Source organism: Natrix helvetica (assembly GCF_964273705.1).
Source record: "Natrix helvetica genome assembly, chromosome: 8".
NCBI lineage: Eukaryota > Metazoa > Chordata > Lepidosauria > Squamata > Natricidae > Natrix > Natrix helvetica.
This window is the reverse complement of record NC_138559.1, coordinates 24,090,648-24,115,594: the sequence shown is the minus strand read 5'-3', so window position 1 is coordinate 24,115,594 and position 24,947 is coordinate 24,090,648. Positions and strand designations below refer to the sequence as shown.

Genomic DNA, 24,947 nt, shown 5'->3' with positions numbered 1-24,947 from the left:
CCATCCATCCATCCATCCATCCATTTATCTATCTATCATTTTTTTCAGAATCAGCCAAGGTCAATCTTGTCCTCCTTCCCAGCTAGACAGCTATTTTAACCACATTTTTGAAACAAATTGTCTTAATACAGTACAATGTTTGAAATCAGAGATTCCCTGTTCACAGTCCAATTGATTATGTCCTTCCACTTGGTTAGCTTATAACTTACACTCAGCTTCCCACCCAAGTTCTCTTCTTGAATTGAGACTTATCTGTAGATAAGCAAACACGAGTGGATATTCAGATCTGCCAATGGCTGAGAACGATGGGTGTTGTAGTCCGAAGTGTCTGCAAGGTGTGGGATTGGCCCAAAGTCACCAGCCGGCTTTCATGCTTAAGGCAGGACTAGAACTCACAAAGTCTCCCACTTTCTAGCCTGGTGCCTTAACCACTAGACCAGGGATCACCAACCTTTCGGACCTCAGGAACCACTAAATTCATAATTTAAAATCCTACGGAGCACTAATATGATCTGCCTAATGACCAGTTGGGTAGGCATGGCTCAGGGGTCATGTGATTGGGTGGATGTGGCCAACTTGATGTCACTTATGTTGAGGGGTGCCTCGCTGGCCCCTTCTCATCCCCATCCCCCCCAGCCACTCCTCCCCTGCCCACTTGAGCTCCTTAGAGCCCCAACAGGAATCAGTTGTTGGAGCTAAGCAGCCACCATGAGAAAGAGTTGACAAAACAGCTCAGTTCAGTTTGGATCTGGCTGAGAAGGAGGCTCAGTAGAAGCTCCTCACTGAGGACTACGAGCATAGGGAAGACCAGAGGTAGTGCAAGGCCAGCGGCTGGCGCCTGGAGACTCAGCGGGCTGAGATGGTCAGCCAGTTCCAGGCCATGATGCAGTCCCACTGGAACGAGGCTTTCCGGGTATTTGCTACCAGCGGCGTTCCCCTCCAGCCTTCGCCCAAAGCCCCACACCAGGAGGCCAAAACAGACCCCATGTCAGAATATCTGCCCCCCTCCGACCCGCACAAAAAGACCCCGAAGGGGGAGACTCTCTGCAATAACACAAACATTCATTGCATGTATCCAGCCAAGGGGGCGTAATTTGAGAACCTCTGATTTAGTGCAACATAAAAAATGCAAATAATTTTTCTGCGGACCAGCAAAATTTTCTCATGGACCACCAGCTGGTGACCTCTGATCTTGACCACACAGGCCTATAAGGATTGAACCCAGCACACTTTCTGAGCTACAATCTGTGCTTTGATTCTTACATTTCCCACTCTTCTGGATCGATGCTGAAGCATCGAACTAAAAGTACAAGCCACTTTGATCCCATTGCATGGGAGAGGAAACTGAGGCACTGATTGCCTTCCTCTCCTCGTTGCCTTATAGCGGGGAAAGCTACTGTGGGCAGCACCTAAGACGAAATGATAAGGACTTTTTTTGCCCATAAAAGTACGACGAGTAAAGCATTTGGCTTTTTGTTTACTTATTTATTCTATTTGTTCTCCTCCTCCTCCTTCTCCTCCTCCTCCTCACCTTCGTTGCGACAAATTCGAGAAAACAGGCTTTTAAATTAGGAAGTGATTTGGCATGTGAGTGCATTTAAGCTGATAAGAGAGGGAATGGATCTTAATGGCTGAAATTTTTGTCGCCTCACAAATAAACGGAGGGTATCGGGACCTGCTAATACAGCTAATTTTGACCAACTCCTTCCAGCTCAAGGTGGAGAAATGAGGTCAGCACAGGTTGAGGCAACAGAAAATGAGCGTCTGTTGGAAGACGGGAAGGAATACTGATAACAAAGTCTATTCGAAGATGAACAACGGAAGGGAAAAACCAGCGTGCTCAAATGAAAGCGATGCCTTTCCCAAGAGTCCGGGGTTTTTAAAAACATCAAGGTGAAAATGAAGCCGTTGGCTCTCAAGCAGAACCTGAATACAAATGTCTTTTTTATTATTTTGCTGCCATGAGGGATGGGGAAAACAAGTAGGCCAGTGGCTCCATGAGGCCAAGAACTGGACAACAGTTTGGCTGACAAGAGGCCACCTCAAAGATCTGCAGAGCAAGAGGTGGGGGAAGAAGCTGGTACTCATCAGGTTCTGACCGGTTCTGGAGAACCGGTAGCGGAAATTTTGAGTACTTCGGAGAACTGGTAAATGCCACCTCTAGCTGCATGCCCCGGAGACGGGGTGCATGCAAAGAGATCGTGCGCATATGCGAGAGGATTTCACGTGCATGCATGGGGGAGGAACGGGCAGCACATGTGCATGCATGCACACGGGTGGGGCGCATGAATGGGGGCGCACATTCCATTTGGGGGGTTTGGCTGCACACACACGCATTTACACACGTACACCTTTTGGGCACTCAGCCCGGAAAAGGTTAGCATCCCTGATCTAAAGATAAGTGGACATCAACTCCCAGAATACCCCAGAATTGCTGGTTGGGGTATTCTGGGAGCTGTAGTCCACTCAACTTTCAAAAAAAAAAAAAAGACAACTAAGGTTGGGATCCACCATCCAGCAAAGCTCCAGTCTGCAGTAGTGCCCCCAACTTCAGCTGATTAAATGTCCTCGACAGAGCAATCCAAGGGCTCATATTTGATAACCATTAAGCAGGCTTAATGAAATAATTATAAGCCAGGCGCCCGAGTCCCAAGCAATCAATAGCCATGAGCTCCAAACCCGCCGTGCACCTCGGGTTCTGCCGTTTGCACTGCAGGCTGCAAGGCCCAGCCCTCGGCCTCAAAATGCAATTGATGCTAAAGTTGCATTAAAACACTCCCATTGAGGGCCAGCGTAATTAAAGGCGAGCAGGACACCACAGTTTCCCAGTCGATATTCTTTATTGGCTCCATCAATCCTTCCTGGGCCGTCTCCCTCCCTCCCTCCCTTTCCCTTCCTTCCTTCCAGCTCCCTTCTCTCCTTTTGCACACTATTAGCACAAGTCAATTTACTGTCAATGGGCAACCCGAGTCAAAGTGACATTAATGCACGCTCACAAAAGGCAGGCACGTGATCTGCTCACTTCACTCGCTTTCAAAATTACACGCCGCGGCCAACTCCGGAAGCTTTGTGACTTGTTAGCCCAAGCTGCGATTTTTCCCTCCCGAGCTTCATATTTCATGTTTAAAGATTTCATCGGATGGCTGATGACAGAAATAAACTGCCCGCCCGTAGGGAAATCACTCCGAATAATAGAATTAGCAATTGTTGGGAAATCAATCCAAAGCAAGTTGACACCAGAAAAGCACGGAGTGTTTTTTTAAAATATATTATTATTATTATTATTATTATTATTATTATTATTATTATTATTATTATTATTATTATTATTATTATTATTATTCGATTGTATCACAGCGGCCAGTTGATTCGCCGGATTTGGCATTGATTACTAGTCGGGCCCCACCCAGGGGCCTAGGACGTCGTAACGTATTTTCTTAATATACGTGCAGATCCAAGCAGTGCAGCTTTTTGCATTTGACTGATGGTGATTTTGTCAAGTTTTAACTGTTTTAAATGTAATTCCAGTGCTTTTGGAATAGCACCCAGTGTGCCGATTACCACTGGAGTTACCACTGCTGGTTTGTGCCATAATCATTGAATTTCAATTTTTAGGTCCTGGTATTTTGCGACTTTTTTCATGTTCCTTCTCCTCAACCCTGCTATCACCTGGTATTGCGATGTCTATGATTGTAACCTTCTTTTTCTCAACCAGTGTGATGTCTGGTGTGTTATGCGCTAGTATTTTGTCTGTTTGTATACGAAAATTATTATTATTATTATTATTATTATTATTATTATTATTATTATTATTATTATTATTATTATTATTATTATTATTATTATTATTTTCTCCCCATCCCCTTCGCAGGCCCCCTCTTTATGGGCGAATTAAAGGGCTGCTTTTTAATAAATCAAAGTAAATGGCAGGAATTAGAAATCAACTTTTTTTTTTTGCTGCGATCTGAATAGAATGGAATAAGAATGAATAGAATAGAATAAGAATGAATGGAATGGACTGGGATAGGATAGGATAGAAATTGGAATATAGAATAGAATAGAAATTGGAATGTAGAATAGGATAGGATAGAATAGAAATTGGAATGTAGAACAGAAGAGAACAGAAGAGGATAGGACAGAAATTGGAAAGTAGAATAGAATAGGATAGGATAGGATATTGGAATAGAGAATACAATAGAATAGGATAGGATAGGATAGAATCGGTTAGGCTAGGACAGGACAGAAATTGGCACGTAGAGTAGAATAGAATAGAATAGAATAGAGTAGAATAGAATAGAAATTGGCATGTAGAGTAGAATAGAATAGAACACAACAGAAAGAGAATTTTTTATTGGCCAAGTCTGATTGGACACACAAGGAATTTGTCTTCAGTGCACAAGTTCTCATTGTACACAAAAGGTATGTGGCCATAGTCATCATAAAAATACATTCGTCATAAATGATAAGATACAACCCTTAGTGATAGAATCAACATAAATCATCCTAGGAAACTAAACAAAACAATATAGACCGTAAAGATACAAGCAGCAAGGTTATAGTCATAAGTAGGAAGATGAAAGGAAATAGGAAAGATGAGAAGAATAATGGTAACACACTCTTTACTCCATAGTTAAACTTAGAAGAAATGGTAGATTTTTTCCTGGCCTTTTTGCTTTTTTTTTTTTTTTTTTTGCATGCAAAATTGTTGCAGGATGTAAGGTATTCTGAGTAAAGCTGCCTTTCACAATTGACCGATGGGAAATTTTTCAATGCCGACGGTGTTTGGGGTGCTCCAGTTGTTTTGGGCACCTGTTACTATTCGTACTACCTTTGATGATGATGAATGTGCATCATTTCACAGCCAGCCAGATGTTCAGGATCAGTTTGGCCTTTTTGTCCATCTATCGAGTCCTTCCCGAGGCCCTGGAACAGGCAGAGTTTGGAGTCTGATAATGGGAAGGATTGTGCTAATAGCATCTAATGTTGGGCAGAATTATTTACTTCCCAGTCAAGTCCTAATTTAAGACGCAGTTTTCTTGCCGCTTTCTTTTGTCCCCCAGCTGAGCTCTGCTTTGAGAGGCTGTTTTGCCTGCAATCTAAAATTAACGGCTCTCAACCTAATGTGGCTGGGTTGGGTGGGAAGATCGAGTAACAGGGTGGAGGGGAATTCTGGCAGCTCAACCCCAACAGTTGTAGAAACACAAAAAAGCCAAGAACGAAAATGCTCCCAAAATCATAACTCAGCCCAGCCTGTGGCGTCTTCATGAAAGAAATCTGGATGGCAAACCAGAGAGAGAGAGGTGGTTTTCTTGCAGACCTTTCATGACCCAACTAGGTAACATCATCAGTGCTAGAAGGGAAAGGGGTTGAGGGAGGAGGAGGACTGTGGGGTCCTTGATGCTTTCCGAGCTTGGTGATTTTCTTGTAGACCTTTCATGACCCAACTAGGTAACATCATCAGTGTTAGAAAGGAGCGGAATTTGTAGAGTGGAGGAGGAGGAGGAGGAGGAGCACTGTAGGTTCCTTGGTGCTCTTGGAATCTTGGTTGTTCTCTTCAAACGACGATTCAAACGATGTCCATAACTGTTTCAATGGGAAGCAATTATCAAGTGAGCCATGCCCAATTTTGTGACCTTCTTCACCATGGTTGTTATGTGAATCCCGCTTTCTGCGTTGACCTTGCTTGTTGGAAGCTTGATGGGAAGGTCTCAAATGATGTGGCCAAGTGCCTGGATTCTGATCGCACAACTAGGGAGATGCTTCAACGACAATAAGTGTGAGGACTGGTCATAAATCCCTTTCTTCGGTGTCACTTTAATGTTGAAGAATTCCTAAATGAAGGTCTACCTGTAATTCTCAGTTTCCACCAGACCCCTTTCCCCCTGCTCAAGAGGGGTAAGAGACGCAGTGGCGCAGTGGTTAGAGTGCCGTACTACTGGCTACTTCTGCTGACTATCAGCTGCCTGCACTTTGGCAGGTTGAATCTCACCAGGCTCAAGGTTGACTCAGCCTTCCATCCTCCCAAGCTCGGTAAAATGAGGACCCAGAGAGTTGGGGACAAGATGCTGATTCTGTACCGCTCAAAGAGAGCTATAAGGCACTGTAAAGCGGTATATAAGTCTGAGGGCTATTGCTAATTTCACTTACAATTCCTGGTACTGTAGTGAACTAGGATTTGATTATTTTGATCTGAAGACGCAGAATGGCACATCCTTAGGTTCAAATGGGTTTCTGTGTAATCAAATCCATCTGGGTTGTTGTTGTTAGTTGCGAAGTCGTGTCCGACCCATCACGACCCCATGGACAATGTTCCTCCAGGCCTTCCTGTCCTCTACCATCCTCTGGAGCCCATTTGAGCTCACGCCGACTGCTTCGGTGACTCCATCCAGCCACCTCATTCTCTGTCGTCCCCTTCTTCTTCTTTTGCCCTCCATCTTTCCCAGCATGAGGCTCTTCTCCAGGGAGTCCTTCCTTCTCATTAGGTGGCCAAAGGATTTGAGTTTCCTCTTCAGGATCTGGCCTTCTAAAGGGTTGATCTGTAGAACTGACCGATTGGATCGCCTTGTGATCCAAGGGACTCAATGCAGAAGTCTTCTCCAGCACCAGAGATCAAAGGCCTCCATTCTTTGGTGCTCAGCCTTCCTTATGGTCCAACCTTCACAGCCATCCATTGCAACTGGGAAATCCATAGCCTTGACTAGACACACTTTTGTTGGCAGGGTGATGTCTCTGCTTTTTAGTATGCTGTGTAGGTTTGCCTTAGCTTTCCTCCCCAGGATCAAGCATCTTGACAGCCAGTATCTGGAGACAGGGAATTTAAAGTAGTTTAACTCAGAAAATTAGGAGGCTGCAGAAAAAGCTAAAGAACTTAGTTGAGGATGAAAGAAAAGGGGGGGAAATTGCTTAATGCCTCTTCTGCTCCTGCCGATATTCAGATTCTCCATAGCTAATCCCCACAGATTCATTTCCTTGGCATTTTATTTTCTTTACAAAAAAGGAGGCAGGAAAAAGGTTTATTTATTCAAAAATAAAATACTACCAAAAGGCTTCCATAAATTAACAACGGCTGACCTCTGGTGGACAAAAGCAGCATTTTGGCCTGAACGGTTGCAGCTAGATTAAACCAGCTCCTGTACACCTTCATTTCTGAGCAGTTTAAGTAGGCCCGTACAATACAAGGAGTCCTCAATTTAGAACCAACTACAATTAGGGACAGAATTATGAGTCGTTAAGGAAAATAATTGAATCACAAAGATTGTACAACTTTTTTTGCCGCGGTTGTTTCCCCATCGATTGTGCGTGCTAGAAGCTGGCTGGGAGGGTTACAGATGTGTTGTCAGGATGCTACAACTGTCACATATACATGCCAGTTGCCAAACATCTGCATTTTGATGATGGGTCTGTGGGGGATGCTGCGATGGTCACAAGGGTGAGGACCAGTTGTTAAGTCACTTTTTTTCCAGTGTTGCTGCAACTTCCAAGCCGTTGCTAAATGAACAGTTGTAAGTTGAGGTCTAAATGTCCCAGAAAGGGACAGGACCTGGTTTGGGTTTAGAAGCTAGACTGGGAAAAACAAAAATTCGGGACGAAGGAAATGGCTCAAAACTCAGAATAACAAGAGTTGGAAGGGATCTTGGAGGTCTTCTAGTCCAACCCTGTACAACCTGTACTTCAAACGGCTGTCCTATGTCTTCTTAAAAACTTCCAGTGTTGGAGCACTCAAAACTTCTGAAGACAAGTCGTTCCACTGATTGTTTGGACATAAAATTTCTCATTTCTAATTTGCTTCTCTCCTTGATTAGTTTCCATCCGTTGCTACTTGTCCTGCCCTCAGGTGCTTTGGAGAATAGTTTGACTCCCTCTTCTTTGTAGCAGCTCTTCAAATATTGGAGCACAGCTATCCTGTCACCCCTAGTCCTTCTTTTCATTAAATTAGACATAATTCCACCAACCATTCTTATGTTTAAGCCTCCGGTTCACCCTAAATTACTGTATTTTATGGAGTATTTTGAAGCTCTACAAAGTCATTCCCACTTGTGGGGACAGGGAATTAAGCAGCACATTTCTAAAATCCCGTTTAGATTCTATTTAATCATCTTGCTTATTCATGCATTTCTAGTTATGTATTGATTCTAGCACTAAGACTTGAATTCTATCTAGGTGGGTAGAAATGACACAGTTGCAAGTTCAAGAAGAGATGTTGCAAAAATGGAGGCAAACCCATTTTCTGTTTGTTCCTGCTTTGAACTTTCTTGGACTCCCCATTATGTGAAAAAAATTCCATTTCAAACCAAAAGAAGAGATAAAGCATGGCTGGCTGGGGAATTCTGGGAGTTGAAGTCCACAAGTCTTAAAAGTTCCCAAGTTTGGACACCCCTGGTGTAGGGGAACTAATCTGTGGCTCTGTATCTATTCTCTAATTTGGAGCAGGCCACGAAACTCCCATTCATATGTTCATCGCATCCTGAATAGATCCGGTATTCCATTTCCAGTTCTTATAATCCCATTCAATGCACTTTTAGCATTCAGAAGCTTCGTTGGAAATCCATCCCAAAAGGGGTTAATTTACTTTTCTATAGTCCAGGAGTGTCCAAACTTGCTGGCTGGGGAATTCTGGGAGTTGAAGTCCACAAGTCTTAAAAGTTCCCAAGTTTGGACACCCCTGCTATAGTCAGTCATCTTATTTCAGACTAACACAAAGGGGTACACGGAGAGCTTTCTTTTCTCAACAAAATGTGCAAACTTGAAATTTATTCTCCCAACTGCAGTCCAGTGAAATCAAGCTACTTCCTGCTCAAAAATCAGGCAGGCTGATCCTTATTGCCCAAATTCAAGTGAACTTGAGCCAGCGTTGGCACAAATTTATGACTTTACTATCACCTTATCTAGGTTTGGCAGTTCTACCCAAATCATGCACTAGGGAGGTTTTATCTGCAGCCCGAGATCCTTAGTATTGTGGCCTTTTTCTGATAAGGTGGAAGAGCAAAACATCTCTTCCAATTGTGTTATCCCAATCGAGATCAGTTCGTCAAAGCTTCAACCTGTGCGGACTTCAACTCCCAGAATTCTTTTGACAGTATGGCTTCATGGCTGGCTAGGAGATTCTGAGAGTGAAGTTTAAGCCAGCTTTGAGAAACACAGATCTAGATTTATGGAGATTCTCAGTCATCCAGGTCATGGCTGTCCCAAAGATGCTTTTTCAAGAGGCAAATGGACTTTCTGACTTTTCTTTTTTTGGAAGACGTTCCACTTCTCATCCAAGCAGCTTCTGAAGAGCTGAAGCAGCTTATTGGATGAGAAGTGAAGCGTCTTCATAGACAAAGTTCAGTTGTCTCTTGAAAAAAGTACCTTTGGGACAAACCAGCACCTGGATGGCTGCACAACCCCAACTGCCAGGACCATTCATTCAACGTCAGGGGTAGTAGAACCTTCCGTAACCAGACCTGAAGTCATACGGACCACAAGTTTTCCAAAATGTTGGGAACACCTATTTTTAAGAAATGGACTGTTCTGGTGGCCAATACAATTTATAAAATTTGTTAGCTTGATCAATAAATGAAAATTGAAGAGCAACGAAAATTGGGGGACTGGAGGCTAAAACATATGAGGAATGGTTGCAGGAACTGGGGATGTCTAGTTTAATGAAAAGAAGGACTAGGGGAGACATGATAGCAGTCTTCCAATATCTCAGTGGCTGCCACAAAGAAGAGGGAGTCAAACTATTCTCCAAGGCATCTGAGGGTAGAACAAGAAGCAATGGGTGGAAACTAATCAAGGAGAGAAGCAACTTAGAACTGAGGAGAAATTTCCTGACAGTTAGAACAATTAATCAGTGGAACAGAAGTTGCCTCCAGAAGTTGTGAATGCCCCAACACTGGAAGTCTTTAAGATGTTGGATAGCCATTTGTCTGAAGTGGTGTAGGTTTTCCTGCCTAGGCAGGGGTTGGACTAGAAGACCTCCAAGGTCCCTTCCAACTCTGCTATTGTATTGTAACTGTACAAAGTAAATTTAACAACATACCCCACCTATCATTTTCATAGATTAAGAAAATTGTATGAGCAGTCATTATGACCTCACCTCTGTAATAGAGTAGCTGAAACAGTAAGTCTGTGGTTAAAGGTTAAAAGTGCCCAAAGCAAGGTTTTTTTTTTTTTTAAAAAAGCAGACAAGTTCCACATTGCCAATTAAATAAGTTTTATTGGGATTGGAGTTACATGTTCACTTGTTCCTTGTACAGTACTCATACTGGTAAAGTGCAGTGTTTGCTCCCCTTTTCCCCTGTGCACATAAAGTATCAAGAATGCCCTTGTCACTTGTCTTCAGTCCTTCAAGTTCTGAAGGTGGCCCCCCGTGGAGTGCCCACGTCATGGGACCTTCAGTCAACCTCCTCAATGGTTGGTCCAGAAGATGCCCCTCCGGAGGGGGGTGCGCCACCCCCAGGGAAGCTGCCTGGCATGCCCCCGGGCATCCCTCCAGCACTCTGGTAGAGCTTGGTTACAATGGGATTGCAGACCTTCTCCAGTTCTTTCTGCTGGTGCTCAAATTCTTCCTTCTCAGCCGTCTATAAAGATACAGGGGAGGGAAGGAGAAATGTGTTAAAACCTCAGGAAGGCAGATAGGACTGGTGTATATGAGTTTGCAATTTTGAGAAGATATTTTAGAAACCAAGGAATGACCAGCAAGTTAAAATATTCATGGCCGGGAGAGACATGGGAACAAAGTCAGCCAATGAATAGGCATAGCAACTAAGTCAGCCAATGGGAGCTTAAACAGATCCGATTTTTTGTGCAGAGAATTGAAACAGAAAGTCTGTTGCTCTGAGAAGTAAACTAGCACTCTGGGCTTGTCTGCTGAAAATGAAGCTGTTTGCCTGTAATTCTCCTGCCTTGTGTTTACTTAGACTTGCCCATCACCTTACAAACATCTTAGGAAAAGCCGAAATTTCGACAGCATCCCTATTACAAGGAAGGCTCCGAATAATACAGCAATCATATTATTTGTTGAGCATCAGTTATCTTGTGAGCTTCTGGATTTGAATTTATGCAACAAACTCTGACACAGCATACTATTGATCTCTTAATTAGTGTTGCTGGGTCTCAAGCAATGGCTCAGAAAAAGGTAAAATGAGGGAGAGAGGCCAGGTCCAAAATTCAGCCATTTTCAACCTAATTGGAAATAAATGTGATATTAACTACGAAAGGGTCGCTCAGACATCCAAGGAAGGTATTCTGGCCAACATTGGTCTTTCAAACCTTCTGGTGGAAACTACGAATGGTTTTGGAACCTTCATCCTTGCGACCCCTTCAAAGTTATCCCCTTCTTCTTTTGACAGCTGCGTCATTGGCGATGCCAATAAACCTCAGCTAAGAATGTCCCCCCGTTTGGCCACAAACCTGATTTTTATCCAGCCAGTTGATGATTTCGTTGCATTTGTCCAAGATCTTCTGCTTGTCGTCGTCATTGATCTTCCCTTGGAGCTTCTCATCCTCCACGGTGGCCTTCATGTTGAAAGCGTAGGACTCTAGGGAGTTCTTGGACGACACCTTGTCTCTCTGCTTCTCGTCCTCCGCCTTGTACCTCTCAGCTTCTTGGACCATACGCTCAATGTCTTCCTTGCTGAGACGGCCTATGGAAAGACAAGGGTCATCAATAATTAATTTCCTTCCATGTCTGGCACCTAATGAGCCATGGTGGTGCAGTGGTTACAGCACAGTATTGCAGACTACTTCTGCTGATTCCCGGATGCCAGAAGTTTGGCACTTTGAATCTCACTGGCTCAAGGTTGACATCCTTCTGAGGTGGGTAAAAGAATGTTGACCTATGCCATTATTAGATAAGTGGCTGTAGACTCTTCTTTAAAGCATCCAGTGACAGAATGCCCACAACATCTGGAGGCAATGCTCGGTCGTCTCTCTCTTTATGGAGCACTCACCTTTATCATTGGTGATGGTGATCTTGTTCTCCTTGCCGGTACTCTTATCGACCGCCGAAACGTTGAGGATGCCATTGGCATCAATATCAAATGTGACCTCAATCTGAGGGACACCCCTTGGAGCCGGAGGGATGCCCGTCAGTTCAAACTTGCCCAGCAAGTTGTTGTCCTTGGTCATTGCTCTCTCCCCCTCGTACACCTGAGAAGGCAAGCAGAAAAAATAAGGGAGGTTTAAGGCAGGCCTGAGCTAAAGCTAAGCCGAATTCCAATTGTGGGAAATTTCCCCACTGATGAGAAATTCTAACGAGAAATTCCAATTCTAACGAATTAGAAATAAGTACAAGTATAATGATAGATAGAATATTATTTACTGTAAGCAACAGTACGGTAAGATAGCATAAAAGTATAAAATAAAATATTTAGAATGATACATATATAGATTTGTTAGAAGTATGGGAACAATAGATGTGAGGTATAATATGTGTATTGTAAAAAAATTCTGGATACAACCACTATATAGCTGTTGCGAAGTTGAAACTGTGATGTAAAATGAAAAAAAAAAAAACCCTGTACAATTAAAATACTTTAAAGAGAAAAGCCTTTGTCCCCATTTTTGAAGTCTAGCCAGAACCATTACAAGAAGATGGAAATTGTTAAGTCCACCGACTAGAAATACCTATTAATAAGCTGCCTCCAATTTCCCAGTTCTTAGTGCTTAAAAAAAAGATGTAGCCCTTAAGGTAGTTGGTCGCTCAGACATCCAAGGAAGGTAATTTAAGCCAACACTGGTTTTTTTCAACCTCTGGTGGAAACTACGAATGGTTTTGGAACCTTCATCATCGCAACCAAACCTTGGTCTGTGCACTCCCCCCCCCCGTCCCCCAATTGGGGAAGCTCCAAGAGAAAATGAACGGCCTCTTAAGCACGTTTCAGCAATCGTGATAACGGATTCTCCCCCATTCACAAAGACCGCTGTGGGTTTCACATACCTGAATCAGCACCCCTGGCTGGTTATCAGAATACGTGGTGAAAGTTTGAGTCTGCTTGGTGGGGATGGTGGTGTTGCGTTTGATCAGGACAGTCATGACCCCCCCAGCCGTCTCGATACCCAGCGAGAGAGGAGTCACATCCAGCAACAACAGGTCTTGCACGTTCTCAGATTTGTCCCCCGAGAGAATTGCAGCTTGAACGGCTAAGGAAATAAAGAAGATATTAACATACGTGAGTATCCTATTCAAAATGTCCCGTTTATCCCGACACAATTTTGCTTCCTCGCATAGGCTTCTCTCCTTATTAAATCCTTGCTTGAAGGATTCCTTGGGAGAAGCTGATAGAAACTGTAGTAAGCACACTAACAAACCACCGTTATGCAGAAACCAGCTTGTTAGGAGTAATAAAAGAACAGGAAATGCATCACAGGAGAAAGAGAGATGAAACCTAGAGGGGCAATGTGCTTACGGAAACAACTACAATAGAGGGGAATGACAAGAGCTGCATGTTAAGATAGACACTTCATCTGGCACATGCCGCCTTCTCCTCAGCCGGTGTATAAGGCGCCCACCTCAATTTTCAAATCAATGTTTTAAAGAAAAAGTAGTGTCTTATACACAGAAAAATACGGTTATCTAATATTAAGGGGGCTGGGTTAACAGCCACCAACTCTGCAAAACGTTTTGGCTGTTCCCAAACGGCAAGATGGAATTGCACCCCCATTACCTGCACCGTAGGCTACGGCTTCATCGGGGTTGATGCTCTTGTTGAGTTCTTTGCCGTTGAAGAAATCCTGAAGGAGTTTCTGGATCTTGGGAATCCGGGTGGAGCCGCCAACCAGCACGATGTCGTGCACCTGAGATTTATCCAGCTTGGCGTCCCGCAGCGCCTTCTCCACGGGATCCAGCGTGCCGCGGAACAGGTCGGCGTTCAGCTCTTCGAAGCGAGCTCGGGTGATGGACGTGTAGAAATCGATGCCCTCGTACAGGGAGTCGATCTCGATGCTGGCCTGAGTGCTGGAGGACAGGGTGCGCTTGGCCCGCTCGCAGGCGGTGCGCAGGCGGCGGACGGCCCGCTTGTTTTCGCTGATGTCCTTCTTGTGTTTCCGCTTGAACTCGGTGATGAAGTGGTTGACCATGCGGTTGTCGAAGTCTTCGCCCCCCAAGTGGGTGTCTCCCGCCGTCGACTTCACTTCAAAGATGCCGTCCTCGATCGTCAGGATGGAGACGTCGAAAGTGCCGCCGCCCAGATCGAAGATCAGCACGTTCCTCTCAGCACCAACCTGGGGGTAAGGAAAAGGGAACGGTCAAACCCAGAAGTGAACCTGGCTGGGGCCATCTTGGCCGTTTCATGGTTACCAGAAGGCCGGGAGGGAGGGGGAGGAAAAGAAATTAAGATAGGTCAGCTTGGCCCCGTCAAAACCTTGTGGGAACCAAGGACATTTCAAGAGGTGGGTGGAAAGAGGAGTAGAGTAACCAAGCAACCAGCCAGCCACCTCTATTGGACAATGTGACTGGTGACTTGAGGGGGAAGTGGAAACTTTTCAATTAGGTAAAAAGTGTGGGAACTTTCAGAGTCGCTTTCAACCACTCACTTTTTTGTCCAAGCCGTAAGCAATCGCAGCTGCTGTTGGCTCATTAATAATTCGGAGCACGTTGAGACCAGCAATGGTTCCGGCATCTTTTGTAGCTTGGCGCTGGGAGTCATTGAAGTAAGCTGGGACTGTGACCACGGCATTTGTAACAGTCTAGAGGGGAAAAAAAAAGTAAGTTATGAGAGTGGGGAAACGGCTTTGAGGTACTTTTTAAGAGGTGTAGACGTCAAACTTCCTGGCTGAGGAATTCTGGGAGTTGAAGTCCACACCCCCTTAAAAGTTGATAAAACAGTGTCGCAACTTTGCATTGCGACTCTGCTTTCCCCATTCCGCTGGAAGAGCTCACCTTTCCTAAATAGGCCTCTGCAATCTCCTTCATTTTTGTTAGCACCATTGAAGAAATTTCTTCTGGATAAAAGCTTTTGCATTCTGCTTTGTATTCCACTTGGACTTTAGGCCTGCCGGCATCGTTCACGACTGTGAAAGGCCAATGCTTCATGTCCGACTGAACTACGGCATCATCAAATCGGCGGCCGATCAGACGCTTGGCATCTATTAGGGAAGATGGTTATACTGTTAATTTAAACTGCTCCTTAATCTCTTGTTTAAAATGTGCAAATGAAAACAAATGTTGTTCAAGGTAAAACTGCACCTCTTAAAATCAAGCCAACGGTGCAAATTTTGTGGTTTTATAATTGACAAAGGCGGGGAAGCAACCTAACTCTGAAATATTCAATTTTCAAAACCTATTATTACGTTCACAGAGGCCCTGAAGTATTATAAGAGCAGTTAGAGTGCAGAACTGCAGGCTATTTCTGCTGACGGACAGCAGGTTGGTAGTTCAAGTCCCACCAGTTTCCAGATTGTTGGGGGGGGCAAGAGGCTGATTCTAAACCGCTTAGGCACTTCTAAAGCGGTATATAAGTCTAAGTGCTATAAGTGAAGTTGCCACTGCTTCAGCAAACACAAATCAGATTACCACTTTTAGCAATCAAATGTTAGAATAGTGTGAAGATCAGTCACTGCAATTATCTAAATAAAGGTTCCCAACAGGGGGTGAGAAAACATGGGTTTAGGATTTTCAACAATTGTGTATATGCATATTATTATTTATAATTATTTGTGGGGTATAGAAAAGGTTGGGAGTTCCCAATCTATATTGATTGTTGCAAGCAATAAAAAGCTGGAGGCTTTTTAAGGCAGCCCACTTATATGTACAAAGGCAGCCTCCCCGTCCTTTTAAATGCTGCACTTTTCCGACACGGTAACCCTTTTTGGGGGGACATGTCTCCTTACCGAAGACTGTGTTTGTGGGATTCATTGCCACTTGGTTCTTTGCAGCATCACCAATCAGCCTCTCGGTATCTGTGAACGCCACGTAGCTTGGCGTAGTTCTGTTGCCCTGGTCATTGGCGATGATTTCCACCTTGCCATGTTGGAAGACCCCAACGCAGGAATAGGTGGTGCCCAGATCAATCCCGACGGATGGTCCCTTAGACATGGTGAACTGCAAAGATTAAAAAAATTAGTTCATTCAGAGGGAACCATGCCTCTCTTGTCCCTCACCTAAAGCAGCGTGGGCTACCTAAGAAGAGGTCAGAGACTTTTAACGCCTAGAATTCCCAGGCAGCAACGCAACCCCTTAAATCAAACTTTGCACCTTTTTAAAGATGCCTGGACTTCAATTCATAGTATTTCCCAGTCAAGGCGGTTGGGAAATTCTGAGCGTTGCAGCCCAAAACCGCTTAAAAAAGGACAGTTTGGTTGAAACTATCTTGACCAGAGTCCCTCTTTCAATGAAGTTGAAAACGCGTTTTTTAAAGTTAAAAAACCGTTTAATTTTATGTAATCTATGAGAGTGCACAAAGCAACTATATTGAATTCTACTGCATGGTGCAATATGAATGCAACATCAGGGGTTTTCAATTCAATTGCATGGAATGTGAAGGTGGTGTTATTTTATTTTTATAATTATAATGTACACCCAAGATGGCATTTAATTTTGTTATACCAGATGCAATGAACAATAAAAGTAAAACTAAACTCACCTAAATCCCGCCCCGCCCACCTTTCCCATCTAAGCAAAGTAGGCAAACCCCTTCATGGATTACTGGCTTGTCGTGGGCAAGGGGCTTGCGTAATTCAATGAATCCATGAACTATTGTGCAAGACGGACAGGTCATAGCAGACAGCTCTGACAAAATGTGCTCCACTGGAGAAGGAAATGACAACCCAATCCAGTATTTTTGCATTGAGGCCTTTGAACTAAGATGCTGGAGAAGACTCCTGTGAGTCCCTTGGACTGAAAGGCCATCCAACCGATCAGTCCTAGAGGAGATCCACCCTGACTGCTCTTTAGAAGGCCAGATCCTGAAGAGGAAACTCAAATCCTTTGGCCACCTAATGAGAAGGAAGGACTCACTGGAGATGAGCCTCATGCTGGGAAAGATGGAGGGCAAAAGAAGGGACGACAGAGGAGCAGTAGGCGTGAGCTTAAATGGACTCCAGAGGATGGTAGAAGACAGGAAGACCTGGAGGAACGTTGCCCATGAGGTCGCAATGAGTTGGACACAACTTTGCAACTAACAACTAGACAAAAAATAAAAAAATATATACAACCCTCCCCGCAGCAGCCCATCCAAACGGGAGAGCAAATTTCATAACCTCGGAGAACAGGCAACAATTCCATTCATTTTGTCCCCCTCCCTTCCTTGAATGGAGTTTCATTCATTCATTCGGTGGGAGCGACCACGTGGCGGCGCCCCTGGGAAGGAAGCCCCGTGGAAGAGGGCGGGGCTTGGGCCGAACCACGTGCTGCGGACCGGAAGAGCGCGCTGTTGAGCACGTGCCAGCGAGAGCAAGCAGCTGCGAGACCCAGGGCGCTTCCCCCCCTCGCTGCTTAGGCGGAAGGAGGCCCGCGAGGAGCTACTTCTTCTCTTCCTCTCCCGCCTCGAAAGCCGACGAGGACCCGGGTTTGCAGACGGGGGAAGGTCGTTCATAAAAGCCCCCACCCCCACCCCGGGCCCCAATTTTTTTTCCTTGTTCTAATCCGCGCCTGCTTTTCCCCTTTACAGCCGCACCGCTTAATGCCCATTGAAAACACTTAAATGGGGGTGGGGAGAGAGATGGCTGTGTTTTCCTGCGTTCCTCGCTCGCTTTAAACTTCCCCAATGGCGGGTGAAGAGAAGCAGCCTTCCTTCCCCGAGAGAAAAGGGGAAGATTTGTAGCCCGGGATTCAACGTGGGGGAAGGAAGAGGAGGAGAAAGAAAAAGCAGCTTGGCGGGTTTCTTTTCTTGCAGACGTTGCGTTACCCAACTCGGTGACATCATCCGGGCAAGGGAGGGGAGGAAGGTGGAGTTTGCGGAGAGAAAGGAGGGGGGGGAATAAAGATTATGGGGTCCTTAGTGTTTCCTGAGCATGTGTTTTTTTCCCTCGTTTCCTGAACCAACAAGGTGGCCTCATCAGGGCTAGAAGGCAAGAGCCTTGCGCTGCGATATGTAGTACATATTTCATAGGATTAACCACCCCGCCATTTCCCTTCTTAGCACTGATATTACCTAACTGGGTCACGAAACGTCAGCAAGAGGAGCACCAAGCACCCCCAAGAAGCCCTTTCCTCCCCCCACTAATATGGCTTGACTTCTTCCCCCACTCCAGGCGACAAAAGGAGATGTTAATCGCCTTAACTGCCATGAATTTAAAAAAAAAAGGGGGGGGCGCAAAAGCAGCAATTTCCAACGCCTTGGCCAAATGATTTGCAAGTAGGGTGGGGGGGGTGTTAAAAAGCCTTTTTTGGGGAAAAAAAAGGGGGGTGCTGAAAAGCAAGTCCTACAGCAATGTAATGCAATGCAATTTCCCAACTCAGGTTCTTTCCCCCCAATTCTTTCCAGGCAAACCTTTCCCCAGAATCTGCCTCCTTTTACTGCGTGGTTTCAGACAAAGGCTCGGCCAGGAAGGGAGGGAGGAAGAAGAGGGAGGGGAGGAAGATGATCTAGGCCGGGAAAATGCAGGTCACCTTGAGAAGCAGCGTAGGAGGGGGGGGGGGAAGGTCACCTTCCCCAATGAATTGCATCCCTGCCTGCATTGCACCCCGTAGAACCCAGCTCGTTTCTCATTAGCAAAAATAAAATAAATCCCAGCAAAAAATTAAAAAAAAATTAAGATTCTCACTTAAGAATTCAAAAGCATTGCTGCTTCTTTCCTTCCAAGCCTGCAAGAAGAAGAAAAAGGAAAATAAGAATTACCTGTTTCGCTCGCGCGGACCAATCGAAACCAAAGGTACCACGAGACCGGCCAGAGTACAAAGCGGCTTTCCCGGGCCGGCCCCGGACCTTATATACCTCTGGAGAACCTTCCAGAAGAGTTACGCCTCTTTCCGGCCACCCAGCCAATCCCCTAGGCCCGCAGGCCGGCCTTCTGCCAATAGCCGCCGCCGCCCGTGACGTAACAAAGGCGGGGGGGGAGGAAGAGGGCGGGTCAAGGAGGCGCGTGAGTCAAGGGGAGCCGGCCGGCTTTTTTCTACCCCCTTCTTTCTTCCTCTTTCCTTTTTTCTAGAACTTTCATCCCTCCCAGAGCGCGAGGGAGGGAGGAAAAGGAGGCGGTCTCGAACTCGATGACGTCTCCGGGGGCCAATGGCTTTCCCTCACGGCGCGCTTTATTTGCATAAACAAGCGAGACAAAGGGAACGAGAGGGAGAGGACGCTCGTCGCCTCGGGTTGCTCTTCCCTTTGTGTTCCGAGCGGGAGCCAATCGCTTCCCAGAGTGGCGTTCCACGATTTGCATACTTTGCCCCAAGGGCGGGGGGGTGTAATGAGAGCCCCCTTTGGTGAAGGGAAGGCGCGGGGGTGGGAGGGAAGAGAACGTTCCGTGTTAGAGACAAAGGAGCCAATTCGAACATAGCGTGGGTGAAACCGAGAGGCCGGCCGGCCAATCGGCGCGGGGGAACCGGCGCGCGGGAAGGGGGTGGGCGGGCCCAGTCAAGCCGTCTCCTTGAAGGAATGCTGAGGAGAAAAACCGCTGGACAAAATGGCGGCCGAGCGAGCTGCAGTTGCTGCAGGGCGTTGGCGAAAAGCCATGGCTGGGGTTAGCGGAGGACGCGAGCCAAGCGACTTGACGAAAGAAACCCTTTGGGGAGCGAAGCCCGCGAACGCCTCTTTCCCGGTTCACGCCGTTTGAATCGCCCATCCCTGCTCGCCTGATATTGGACTACAGTCCCCATAGTCCCCGGCAGCAAAGGGGTAGGGGCAAGATGATGTGGGGGAAAGCCCAGTTGCCTCTTGAAAAAGCACCTCTGGGGTTAAACTCGCTTGGATTGTCAAAAGCCCCCGTAGCTGTAAAGCAAGGGCTGTACTCTGCTCATGCTCAAGGACACTCTTGCCCTAGAGGCGTTTTAATGCAGGCTGGGGGCGCTGGACTGCAGGGAGTCAAGAGTTGCTGCGCAATCGATTTCCTTCAGTCAAATCTGCCGAGGTGACAGGCCTCATGTCCTCTTTTGACCCTGAGAGGATTTTCTTCCTCCTCCTTAATCCGAATAGGAGGTGTTTGGCCAAACTATTCCAAGAAGCAAAGGCAGATCTTCTCCCCCCCCTCCCCATCTTCTCCTCCTCCCTCTCCCCTTCTTCTTTTCCTCCCCCTTGTCCTCCTCCCCTTTCCCCCTTTTCCCTTTCTCCAAGAATTTGCAGAGACATGGAAAAATTGGGAGGGGGCCATGCTTCTTTCCCACCCTCCCAAGTGGGCAATGAAAGACTGGTTTTCAACCCAAAAAGCAGACCAGGCCATAGTTGGTCATTCAGAAATATTGTTCAGCCAGCCCCCCCCCTCGTGTCTGGATTTATCCAAGATGCTGATCCTTGCATTTTCATATTAACATTAAATATTGTTGAATTCACCTCTCCCTGAATTTTTTTTTAAAAAAACTGGTCGGAGTAGTTTAATCTTTCAGTTTAGCCAAACTGCAGTTTGGCAGCCTTTATTTAAAAACAACGACGCCTTAAAATGGTGGAATCAGGACAGTTTAAAATAAATATTTACTCCCTTTTTTGCTTTGCTTGTGCTGAGCACAAATCATGGATGGCAGCAGACAAGAAGGTGTCCTCAATTTACCAGTTCAAAAATAAAAAACAAAAGTAGGAATTTGTACAACAGTAATACATAGTACTACATAGTAAATTGCATACAAGGTAACAATGTTTAAAGGCTATTTTACAAAATAACAATTGGCTGTTTTAGAGTATAGTGTTTCCCTTGTGAGATACTATTTAAGGTCATGAATTGGAAGCCATTGTGCTTAAATATTCCCTTGTACAGTGAAATCCTAGTGATGTGACATACTGTTTTTTTCTTGCACCATAATTTCTTCCCTGCTTAATATCTGAGAAATAGAGTTTGGCTAGTGAATATAAACAGGAGGTTGAGAACATCTGTGTATATAATAAATAAATTTACTATCATGTTTCAGAGTTTAGAGGGATTGCCAATCTAGTCATTGTCCAAGTATGCCCTAAAACAGGTCCCTCTTTATGCCTTCCATGGATTGTTCTTTTTGAAATGGAAAATGTTTTAAAGGCTTGTAAAACAACAAAATCAGCACTTGGGCATTTGGGAGGCCCAACTCCATTTTCTTTCAACGTACTTCTGTATCCTCATGTATAAAGTACAGCTTCAGGAAATAAAAGATTGGATAGGTGATGGCCACAGATTTATCAGGAAAAAGGAAACAGGATGCTGCAGGGTAAGCTTTCAAAACTCTGACCTAAGAGGAAGGGAGTGGGTTAGGAAAGTAAATGAAATGTGGATGATTTAAAGTAGCTATAATAAGGGTAGAGTAGATGGTTTTAGAAGAAAGAACACAAACCAGGCAGGTTGAAAAAAAATAAGCATAAACAACATTGAAGAGGTGAAGATGTGCTTAATTGGTGAATGGGGTGCGTGCATATTTGTTCGCTGATTTAACTGGCAGAACTTTCAGAATTTTGTAAAGAATCGTTTTTGCCTGTATGAATTTATAGAATTGGTTGTTTGAGTTTTGTTGCATTTTACTATTGTTGAGCATAGTTTTTGTGTTAATGGTTGAGGCGGTGTTGGGAGTAATTCATTCTTGTATTTGGTATATATTTGCATGTGATTTAGGGAAACATTTTTCACTTCCTGTGCAGTGTATGTTTATTAAAGTAGAAAACTAATTGAGTGTGTATTGCCAATTTATCTTTCAAGGAGCTTGTTGTTTCCATATACTAAATTTTATGATTCCCTATTCTTTCCAATGGGGATTTTGTCATGGTGCCAGCCACTTTTTCAAAATTAACAGTGCCTATAGCTCCCCCCCCCCCAAGAGTTAAGACAGATCTGCTCTATTTTGTAGCAAATTGTCCTAACTAATTGATTTCTATATCTCGTTCATTAAGCATCAATTTTAAAATAAGATTTAAATAGCTTTTTAATTTAAAAGGTGGTGAAAACAACTTGGGATAACTATCATGATTTGATAACCTGCATTCTGAGCTTTGGTATAAATAAAATGATGGAATAGTTCATCTGCCTTGGATTTTACTTTCTGTTGAGTTCTGCATTATGGGACTTGATGATGGGTTGTAAGCTGAATTGCTTTCTTAATATTCAGTTAAGGTCGATGAAGGGATAAACTAGCTTGGTTGAGAGAGATGAAATAATCCTAACATTCTAAACAAGCAGACAGGAAACCTGCCATGCCTGGTTCTTAACTTCTGAGTGAGCATATATAAGACTCAGCTGAGGAATTCATGCAATGCTGACTTTAATCATAGTTGAATGTGCTTCAAGATGCTCCAGAAATTTTGTTATGGAGACTTCTAAATTAAGTGTGTCTGCTGTATAGCTGGAAACCTACTTCTTATTTCTTGTGAAAATAGCTTTCTGTCACAGTCTTATAAGATCAGTAATACTGACTGTCCTGTATTAGCAATGCGCATCCTACTTTTGAATCCTAAGTCACCATTTATAAATTACTCTTATAATATATGAGTCTAGTGGGTTCTCTTATTTCCTCCTTCCTGACTGTGTTTAAGAATGTGATGTGAAATAATCCCCCTGGAATAATATCAGTTTAAAACTCATCATCTTTGCAATCTAGTTGGCACTTGAAGTCAAACAACTTGCATTTTCTTATCCTTAAAGCTGGGTGATACTAGTTCTGTCCATAGATGAGACTTTCCACTTTGGAGAGATGAAAGCATTCTTAACACCAGAGCTGAAATCTACATTTCCAGCTCATTTCCATTCTTTAAATTTTGCAGTTAGTTTCACAAGTTTGAGTATGCTGCATCCATCCAAATGATCACATTTCCTAGATTATTACCTCAAAATGTTTACTAATCATGACATTGTATTCCCATCAAAAATGCTCCCCCCCAAAAAACCCTTTGGCACTACTCATCCTAAAAATGAATGTCACTATGTCCAGCATAGAGAACAGTATTTTAAAAACACCATTTTTAAAAACTTGTAAATGGAATTCAGGATTTGATGCTGATCTCACATTCTAATGATCCATTAGGATATAATTCCCTTTAGTGGAATTGCTTATTATTTATGAATATATACATACATACAAATACATTAGCTTGGTCACAGTGGGCTAATGTCTATATTCTTTAGCCGTATTCAGTCGTACGTACCTTCTTAAATTAATGCACTTCCATGTTCACAGAAAGTCCCTCCAGTAAAGAAGACCAATTAAAGTCTAATATTGCTTCTCGCTTTTCCCCAAAGTTACTGTTTTCTGCTTCGTTGGTGGTGATGTGTCCAAATATTGATAATTCAAGAAAAGGACACATGCAAAGTCCTGTCAGTTTTCTCTTGAAGCTGATCAGACTTAACATTAGCAGTGAAAAACAGAGGTCACAACTGAGAAGACAATTGTATATGTATGCATTTCATTTTCCCTTAAGAATTCTGCTGGAGCATGTCTATTCCACAGTATTCTTTTTTTTAAAAAAAATCAAATTGGCCCAAAACTGCAAAATGCTATTCCTGTTGGGTCAGCATTCCCTTTTCTCCTTCCAAGCTTTACTCGCAAAAATAAAAATAAAAAAATCTTTAAAAAATAGAAATAATTGTTTTTACGAGTTCTCTTTTCCAAGTCTGCTTGTACCTCAAAACAGAAAGATTAAAAAAATACTGAGGGTTTTTGTTCTTTGCGTGTATGTGCATGACTATAGAAAACCAATATTGCATTGGAAAATAAAATAATTGCATAATGCTGGCAGCGCATGTAACTTATGGATATAGGTAGAGCCCAAATAGATGGAACAGTAATCAAACGGTTTGGAAATCTCGACTTTGAGCAGGCATCATTGTAGGGGCTTCTTCCGTTTTGATCAAACTGGTGTAGTTACTTCTCTTTGGTTCAGTTTTCCTGCCATTCATCTCAAGGTGGCTGCGCTGCGTCGGTGTTAGGTGTGGGGTAGCTTCTGTTGACAGTGTTTGCTGGCTGCGAGAGGCACTGTTTTCTGTGGATCTTGTTGAGGAAGAACCAGAATTTGAACTTCTGGAGCCCAAAGAGGAAGAGCCAGGCTTGACTAATCGGGCCTTGGGTGCCTCTGCATCTTCCCTGGGATTAAAAGAAAGCAAAAATGATTAAAAATCTGAGTAATAAAGGACCAGAGTAGTATATATACTACTGACCAGTACCACAACAGTGTGTTTGAGATTTAGCAAATCTCTTGAGCTACCTGCCTGCAGTCTAGCCATATAAGCTATTTGTAGATAGCTTTTCTAAGCCAAGACCAGTGAAAATTACTACATTATCTCAGCTGCTCCTGTTGACAAAGTACTTTTCACCCATCATGGTTAAAAGAAGTAGCATTTTTAAAAACTTTTCTCTGCACTGCTGTTACTTTACTTTTGTTGGTTGTAACTTGCACAAGCCAATGTCAGGGTTCCAAGTAACATGCCCAAGGAACAAAGACTCAGAGGCTTGAATTTCCTCAAAGTTCCATTTTATTAGAAATGTCATATTGGCACATCTGGGAAAACCCGAATCTGAAAGTTTCCAGGTTTTCCCTACCCAAATGAAAGTTCAAATCCCTGCCCAGCACCCACATGGTTCAATCAGGCACCATCCAAAACAGGAGTTGCCTTCCAGTCACACCTTCGCAGCTGAAGGTCGAGATGTCCTTGACTCTCTGAGAAAAGAATGTTATTTTGACTATAAATATCACCCGTACACCATATAATCCCCCTCCCATTTTTCCACAGCAGAAAATTGGCAGGCCTGAAGGCCCAATGTAAAAGATGGCTTCCAGGTCTGACAGCCAGATTTTTGGAGTCAGATTAGCATTGTTTTTTATTATTGTTACTATTAAACTGTTGAACCAGAACTATTTGATGTATGGTAAAAGAAACTTGTAATAATGGTAATATTATTTTGAAAGCTTCAGGGAGGCAAAGCATTT

General features: G+C 44.1%; 3 protein-coding genes across 3 annotated transcripts in view; 1 reads left to right on the top strand and 2 right to left on the bottom strand.

The window, feature by feature from the left end:
- The window catches only part of GRAMD1B (GRAM domain containing 1B), a 441,187-nt gene that overhangs the window by 193,631 nt on the left and 222,609 nt on the right, over positions 1–24,947 (top strand). The gene's annotated exons all lie outside the window — the stretch shown is intronic.
- On the bottom strand, positions 10,179–18,912 carry HSPA8 (heat shock protein family A (Hsp70) member 8). Its single transcript, XM_081960591.1, has 9 exons — positions 18,762–18,912; positions 15,814–16,024; positions 14,864–15,069; positions 14,518–14,670; positions 13,650–14,205; positions 12,923–13,125; positions 11,934–12,132; positions 11,395–11,627; positions 10,179–10,562 (listed from the first exon to the last, which is right to left on the bottom strand). The coding sequence occupies exons 2-9, from the start codon at positions 16,016–16,018 to the stop codon at positions 10,377–10,379; spliced, it is 1,941 nt and encodes a 646-aa protein (XP_081816717.1). The 5' UTR covers positions 16,019–16,024; positions 18,762–18,912; the 3' UTR covers positions 10,179–10,376.
- CLMP (CXADR like cell adhesion molecule) overlaps positions 20,410–24,947 on the bottom strand; it is a 45,635-nt gene continuing 41,097 nt past the window's right edge. Inside the window, exon 7 of the mRNA XM_081960601.1 lies at positions 20,410–24,103. Coding sequence (XP_081816727.1) covers positions 23,809–24,103 — 295 coding nt within the window. The 3' untranslated portion in view covers positions 20,410–23,808. The remainder of the gene's footprint in view (positions 24,104–24,947) is intronic.

Coding starts and splice junctions, on each gene's coding strand:
- HSPA8 (XM_081960591.1), bottom strand. CDS start 16,018: ATGTCTAAGGGACCATCCGTCGGGATTGATCTGGGCACCACCTATTCC. Junction 14,206..14,517: donor CTTACGGCTTGGACAAAAAA/GTGAGTGGTTGA, acceptor CCTTACCCCCAG/GTTGGTGCTGAGAGGAACGT. Junction 11,628..11,933: donor CACCATCACCAATGATAAAG/GTGAGTGCTCCA, acceptor GTCTTTCCATAG/GCCGTCTCAGCAAGGAAGAC.